The 8,005-nt window shown below is 45.4% G+C and overlaps 1 protein-coding gene across 1 annotated transcript; it reads right to left on the bottom strand.

Annotated features, from left to right (window-relative positions):
• Positions 1 to 525: 525 nt before the first annotated feature.
• LOC118795201 (tumor necrosis factor ligand superfamily member 14-like) lies at positions 526 to 6,608 on the bottom strand. Its single transcript, XM_036553598.1, has 4 exons — positions 6,265 to 6,608; positions 4,266 to 4,299; positions 3,951 to 4,034; positions 526 to 926 (listed from the first exon to the last, which is right to left on the bottom strand). The coding sequence occupies exons 1-4, from the start codon at positions 6,475 to 6,477 to the stop codon at positions 526 to 528; spliced, it is 732 nt and encodes a 243-aa protein (XP_036409491.1). The 5' UTR covers positions 6,478 to 6,608.
• Positions 6,609 to 8,005: the final 1,397 nt, after the last annotated feature.

Below are 8,005 nucleotides of genomic sequence, written 5' to 3'. Positions count from 1 at the left end.
TCCTTTCATTCAGCTGGGTGTTGACCTGAAACAGTTCAGGTTAAGTACCCTGCTCACAGGGGCAATAACTGCATCTCGTCTGGGAACTGATCCTGCAGGCTGGGATTTGGGTTTACAACTAACCTGCAGGTTCTGTGTGGGACACACATAGCCCCCTCAAATACCTCCCAGTGACCTTTTTCCTTCCCCCACCTGGCCCTGCCCTGGCCATTCTGTATAATATAAGTATGAGCTCAATGTACCAATCATATCCACAGCCACACGCTAATGGTGTGTATTACTCTTCTGGGTATGAAAATGAACTAAAGCGTCATTTTAATTGTCTATCTTTCAATATTAGAAGGTTGATCCAATTAATGTTAGACTTGAAATAAACAGCTTTCAGAATGATTTCAGCTTCATTTGTAAATATTTAGTTTTTCGTTTTAGTTTTAAAAAAGTTTGTTTGAAATGTGTTTGACTGCACCACCCCCTCTGAACCATCCCAACCCCCCCCCCCCCCCATCCCCCCCACAGCACCTCCTTCTAGATCATGTACGCTCCAAAGAAGTTGTCAGAGGAGGAATGGCGGATGATTTGGGTGTGGTTCTGAGCCTTCACATAGATGGAGTCACCCTTGCTCAGGTGGTAGACTCCTCCCAGGTAGCTGTTCAGCAGGTTCCTGCTCCTCCATTGGCTCCTGCAGTGAAACCTCCTGGACTGCATCAGCTCTGTGTCGCCCCCTAGGTAGCGGGGTGTGCTCCACAGGACCGCGTGGGTAAAGGAGGTGCACTCTGGCTCTGTGAAGAACACTTTGGAGTAGATGAAGTAGTACCCTTCCTCCTCCACCACCAGCGCTCCCTCCCTGTACTGCATCTGGTGGGTGAAGGAATAGCCATCCTGGGTCCACTGCAGGACTCCGTCCGAACGAGGATGGAGGGGTCCAGCTGGGGAGAGAGTAATACAGTCAGAGAGAGAGAGACAGCGATACAGTCAGAGAGAGAGAGACAGTGATACAGTCAGAGAGAGAGAGACAGTGATACAGTCAGAGAGAGAGAGACAGAGATACAGTCAGAGAGAGAGAGACAGTGATACAGTCAGAGAGGGAGAGACAGAGATACAGTCAGAGAGAGAGAGACAGTGATACAGTCAGAGAGAGAGAGACAGAGACACAGTCAGAGAGAGAGGGAGAGACAGCGATACAGTCAGAGAGAGAGGGAGAGAGACAGCGATACAGTCAGAGAGAGAGGGAGAGAGACAGCAATACAGTCAGAGAGAGAGAGCGATACAGTCAGAGAGAGAGAGCGATACAGTCAGAGAGAGAGGGAGAGACAGCGATACAGTCAGAGAGAGAGAGATTTATGCAGATGGCAGACCCAGAATCGAGCTGAATGGAAACAAAGTTACAGGTATGGGGGGGGGGGGGGGGGGGGGGGGGTGTCATGTCTCCCCCAGTGCAGAGAGAATCTAATGTATCAGTCCCTGGTCTCATCCTACATGACAACGAAATTAAATTCCTGCCCTGTGCAGAAAACTTGGTCCTGTTGTCCCCCAGTGAGCAGGGGATAGATACATCAGAGCCTGTATGTACCAGAACAGTCCTGCCAGGTCCTGGCAGTGAATATGAAAAAGACCAGAGCTATGATTTTACAAAAAAATATTCAGTGGAGAAGAGAAAGAGAGATCCAGATCCCAGGAAAGAAAACAACACTTAGCAACTATTTACATTGAAAAATATGTTCCACAGGAAATTTCAATGTGGTATTCTATGCCATAAAATGACAAATTCACATCAAAATTTCTGATTAAATTGGCTCAAACTATTTGAATGTATAATTGAATCAACTGCCCTTTATGGCATTGAAGAGCAGCATTTCATTACAAAATGTGAAAAACACCAAAATCCAACATAACTGTTTCCCGAAAGAAATCAAAACATGCTTCACTTTTAACATGATCTGATATTCAGAAACTTTACCTCTTAGGAGAAGGACTGTTGCGTAATAGCAGTGTAGCGTATCAGTGCCTGCCACCATCTGAGCAACAGCAAGTGACAACCAATACTTAAATGTAATATTTGTCTTCGCCTTGCTATTATAATTATATGTGTGTTTGTTTTTTGGACCATTACCATTATTATAAATGTATATTGATAATAATAATAATAATAATAATAATAATAATATAAATTGCACACCCCTCTTGTTCTTCATTATTGTTATTGAATTGTTGTTACTGGTTACATTTTTACTGCTTTGGCAATATCAATGTGAACATTTGCCATGCCAATAAAAGCACATTGAGCTGAATTTAATTTCATTTAATTGGTAGTGAGAGAGAGAGAGAGAGAGAGAGAGAAGAGGAGAGAGAGAGATAGAGAAGGGGAAAGAGAGAGCGGTAGAGGCAGAGAGAGTGAGAGGAGGACAGAGAGAGAGAAAGGGAAAGAGTGATAGAGAGGGGGAGAGAGAGAAGAATGAGTGGTTAATGTGCAGTCTGTGTGCTCGTTTTTGGAGTGCTGTCTGCACACGCCCGCTGCTCTGGGATTTCCGATGAGCGCCTCCATCACCCACAGCGACAAAAGAGTCACACGCTCACCCTGAGTACGCCCTCCTGAGTGTAAATGGAGCAGCTACCCCCTCTTTCCCCTCCTCTCTCTCTCTCTGTCTCTCTCTTCTTTGTATCTCTTCCCTTCCCTCTTTCTTTCCACTTACTTCAGTTTGCTTTATTTGAGAGACAGAATATTTTTTTCTATTGCCAAATCATTTTTGCATAAATCATACAAAAGGAACGGTGATGATGAATGATAATGATTGGCAAACCTAGACGATTTGCATTTCAAAACGAGAATTCAGACATTCCCACCCACTCTACACATGTAGATAAGTATGTACAAAACATACATGCATTGATACCAAAAGAATTATTTCAATGAATGATAATTCAGTTAACAACAATCAGAGTAATATTAAAGGTACTATATTTCTTAGTATTAATTTATAGTGTTAGGTCATTGTCACTCACTGTCTCCCAGACGGCGGCAGGCAGCAATAAACTGTACTTTCACCTCAGTAAGCAACATTCCCTCTCCTTTCCCGAGAGGCGGGGAAGATTCTGGCTGCCAGGTACACTATAGAGTGAAGTGGCACATATTTTGATTATTTTATGGTAAAAATTCTCTCGGATTTTGGTATATTGCTCACGTTTCAAACTGAAATGCAGCTCTGTCTGATCGGCAGCGCAGGTGCCTCTTTAGCTAACCGTGTTTTTCTGCGTCCGTTTTTCAACGGCTAAACTGTGCTCACCGAGTCTTGACACTACAGACTACAGACACTCCCTCCTGCTCTCTCTTTCTCCTTCTTGCTGTCTCTCAATTTGTCTCTTTATCTTTCTCTCTCTAAAACTCTGCCTCTTAACTTTATTTCAGTTATCGTTTGAAGGCACTTTATAGCCATGAAATCAGACAGGTGTTGCCACAGCAACAGCGACAACCAGTAATGGACAGCCAATTACAATGCAGATGACCAGTCTATCCCAAAAGAAGTCTGCTGTTCACCACAGTGCAGATTACATAACCATCTGAAAACTAACAAAAATATATAGAGGCAGACCCGCGGGCTCCTGCGTTTCTCTCTGCCACCGAGTAAAATCATTTCCCACAGTGAGATCAGACTTAGAAGCACTGGATTTGTGTGTATTTACTGCAGTGCAGGAGAAAAGGCACCTCTCCCTCACGGTGATCTTATCTCTCTATCTGTCATGCTCACTCTCTTTTTCTCTCATCATCTCTCTCTCTCCTGCTTTCTTTCTGTTGTGCTCCTCCTTTTCCGCCTGTGATTCCGATTCGATCAGAATCGTCTGAGATTTGCACGTGTCACTAACACTGGTAACAGTATAATCTCCACAACAGTAATAACAGTACGATGAGGCCTTTCTTTCAGGTATGCATGTCAGGTGAGGTGGGCCTGTCTCACCTGTCAGGTGTGCTGCAGGTTTGGATGGCTTCACCGCAGTGATGGTTCTCCTGGTGGGTGGGGCTGTTGTTTCTTCATTTCTGTCTGTTTTAGAAAGAAGAGAAGAAACGTTTCCATGTGACCTGTGTGCCCATATCTCCAGAGTGGCTCAGAACCCGTGAAAAAGACTAATTTATGCATATTGCATAATAATTGATAAAAAAGTGATTATATTTAATGCAAGACCGTCTGTACACACCCCCACACACCAGAAACAAACAAATCCACACAGAGATGCACACGGTGTGACTTTGAGGGAGAAAGAGTCGGTCTTACCCTGGAAACTCCTTTGTGGTGTGCCACTGCCACCCTGCAAAAGAGCAGAACACCCATATTAACCTTCATGTTTCAGCTACAGAACCAAGCGCAACATTTTGGATGTGTGTGTGTGTGTGTGTGTGTGTGTGTGTGCGTGTGTGTGTGTGTGTGTGTGTGTGTGTGTGTGTGTGTATGTGTGTGTGCATGTGTATGTGTGTGTGTGTGTACATGTGTGTATATATGTGTTTATGTATGTGTGTGTGTATGTGTGCATGTGCATTTGCGTGTGCGTGCGTGTGTGTGTGTGAGTGTGTGAGCGTGTGTGTGTATATGTGTGTGTTTAGTTCTGCTGCTAACAGCTAAAAGCTTCATCTAAGCAAAGGCCATGAGCGTCAGGTTCCCTTCACTCATCAGAAGCATCAGAGTGCAGGCAGTCATTGCGGTCCTCCATGCCCTCCGAGCGGAAAAAGGAAGTGATGTCACACGACAGAGCACCGCCCTGCAGCTGACCACACGTGGAACAGAAAGTAGAACAGCACTGAAATTCCCAGAATGCAAGCGGAAGGGTCATTCAGTCATACACACGTGCCCACACACACGCAAGCATGTATACACATGCGCGCAGACACACACGCGAGCACGCACACACACACGCATACATACACACACACACACACACACACACACACACATGCGCGCACACACACACACGCATGTACACACACACGCATGCACGCATGTACACATACATGCATACAAGTGCGCACACACACATACACACAAAGATACACATGCAACTAGACGCATATATACATAATCGTGCGCACACGTACACTTTTACGACACACTCTCACACACTTTTCACACTCATGCTGCTACAGAACCTGCCCACAGAGTGAGAGCGCTAGTTACTCAGCCAAATTTACCCCGACCGGTTCACAGTGCAATGACTAAGGCACCAACCACAGGAGGAGTGAAATAACTGTGGCTTTGCCACTCACCAGAGTAAAAACAGTCTGACTGAAACAGTGAGAAGAGGTTACTTTCTCACTGTGCCGGAGAGCTTATGTGTCAGCATGATCATTGGCATTCTCACTCACATTCTGAGCTGCAATACGATTTGCGTCAGATTTATACCTGAGACATCCGTGCTTCCATGAGACAAGACCTAAGGGAGGTGCTCAGAATTTCACCTGGAATTACACTCTAGAAGTGGAGCTCATTGCAACTTCAGCCAAATTAGTTTTGAGAGCTGAAGCTCATCATAAATTAAAGAACTGGAACACATTAAAAGTTTGATTATTAGGCTGGAATTCATTGTGAATATGACAGAACTCATAATTCTCATAAAAGTCATTTGATTCTAGACCTGTGACCCAAAATGAATTCAAGTCAAGAAACAGAATTCAAATCGGAGCAGAATGAAGATGGAACGGATTCAGAACTGCGATTAAAAAGTTAAAAAAGTTAAAAAATCTGAGCAAAGCGACAGCTGGGAGGTGAAGCTGAGCACATTTCCACTCGGTGCTGTGCGTGCCATCAGAGTTTTCTGTGCTCATCTGTACAGGGAAACGCATCCATACGACCCTTTTCACATTATTCTAATCATATTTGCCGCTAACGCGCTGATTACATCACTCATGGTTTCATGTTGTTAAAAATGCACCTAACAATTTTCCCAGTCTCCCTCTTTAGAGATGACTACAAATTCAGAAGTAACCAAAGTACAGAGTGACAGACTGGCAGACACATGGGACTACCCGATGAATTTGTTTGTTGAATATGATACATATTTTAACAATAGATTTCATGTAGTGCTCATATTTGAAATATAACTCACTATTTACAAGTAGAAAAGTAGACAGACAGACAGGCAGATGGACAAGCAGGCGAGACAGACAGACGGACAGACGGACAGGTGGACAGGTAAGCAGAGAGAGGTGGCAGGTGGACAGGTGAGCGTGAGGGAACGGCAGCAGGTGCCTGTTGCGGGGCAGGCGGCACAGTGAGCACTCACCGGGATGTTCCTGCTGCTGTAGAGGTGGTAGATGAAGCAGGCCTCCACAGCCATGCCACACAGTGCCAGGGACACCAGCAGGAAGAGCAGCCACTGGACAGTGCTACGCCGGCGGGGGGGAGGTCTGGGGGGCAGAGGGTACCCCGCCTGACCATCCACCACGAACACCGGGGGGTATATCACACCCCCCTCAGCCTTGTCTGCGGCACGCATGCTGTTTGAGACGGAGGACTGAGGAAGAGCTGAGGGTCCCTGTGAGACGGAGAGTGAGATCTCACCTCCCTCACTGCAGCGGGTCGAGGGAGAAAGGCGAAAAGGTGAGAGGCGAGAAACTCTCCCACCACAAGATGGAAAGAATTTTTTTTTTTAAAAAAACACAGAAGTGTCCTGTTTCAGCTCGGCGTCTGGCCTCTGCTCAGCGCAGTCATGGAAACAGCATTTCCACACTCATCCCCGTCACCCGGACAAGCAAGCGAACAACTGACAGGAAGCTTGACTGGGTCTGTCCTCCGGCTTCTGCCGCTGTCAGGCGAGGGTGCGCAGATGCTGCCGTTCAGTGTGACGAGAGCGTATATGTGTGCGACAGACACAGCACCCTTACACAGTTTATTATATACACCCCTCTGTCTCCGTCAGAACGCAAAACTCCACGCCGTGGTTACCGTCCACACACAGATGCTTCCCCTCTCTCTCATGTTCTACTTTTCACTTTTTTTCAATCTTTCACTCTTTTTCTCATTTAATTTCTTCTGTCCCTCTCTCGATTAAGATCTCAGGAACACAGAGGTATAAAGAATCTGAGCGCTGAAACATATTTGTCATGTCTGGAGTAATGATTTCAGTACTCTTATGCCATAAACATCGGTTTATGCTTCAGTAGCTTTGAATCCATGGTATTTCTCTGGGTTTTACACATCTTTTGAGCTACCACCCTTCACACCATTGTTTTACTCATTTGAGTTTGTTGCTGTTCTTGTTACAGTGTTTTGTCATTGTTTTGCTGCTTTAGCTTTTCACTGTTATATTAATGGCACTACCGTGTGAGGCCCTGCAAGACTGCTGAAAAGCACTATTTAAAATGTGTATAATACGTGTGTATAATCAGTACTTCCCTTGCTGTAACTGGCTGGTTCACACATGGACAGACCAAACACAGAGCTTTGTAGGTCACCTACACACGCACACACAATTCTGGGTTACCAGCCCTGTTCCTTTCAGCGGTGTCACACTGCTGTCCCTAACAAACACTCAGAGACACACACATGCACACGCACACGCACAGTTGGGGCTCTCCTATCTACTGTCCCTCCTGTTAAACTCAGCGTGAATCTGTGACTCCCTCCACAGCTCCTCACACCTGAGCGCTGGTCAAGGTTGACTTGGTGCTTGGCTTTGCAGCAGAAGGCTGATGCACCGTCTGTCACTGTGAAAGAGCTGGGGGCAGACTCTTTGTGGCAGGCTCTTCTGACTGCTCTGACCAGGGGCTGAGCCCAGATTCTTCTCCATCAAAAAACTTCAAAAAACGTACTTCTAAATAGACTGTTTCCATGCATTTTATTCTTGCTTGTGAGGGCTACAGATTGCTTAAAAAATGTGAAAATTGGAGAGGGAAGGGTTTAGGTTTGATTTACCATATAATCTGCACATGAATATTCCAGCCGCTCGAATGTCTCAGATGTCAGATACCTACTACCATTATTACATGATGGAAAATCCTCAAAACCACAATTTCACGAATGAG

This window comes from Megalops cyprinoides, chromosome 19 (assembly GCF_013368585.1).
Source record: "Megalops cyprinoides isolate fMegCyp1 chromosome 19, fMegCyp1.pri, whole genome shotgun sequence".
In the NCBI taxonomy this organism is placed as follows: Eukaryota; Metazoa; Chordata; class Actinopteri; order Elopiformes; family Megalopidae; genus Megalops; species Megalops cyprinoides.
This window is presented reverse-complemented; position numbering and strand designations above follow the sequence as displayed.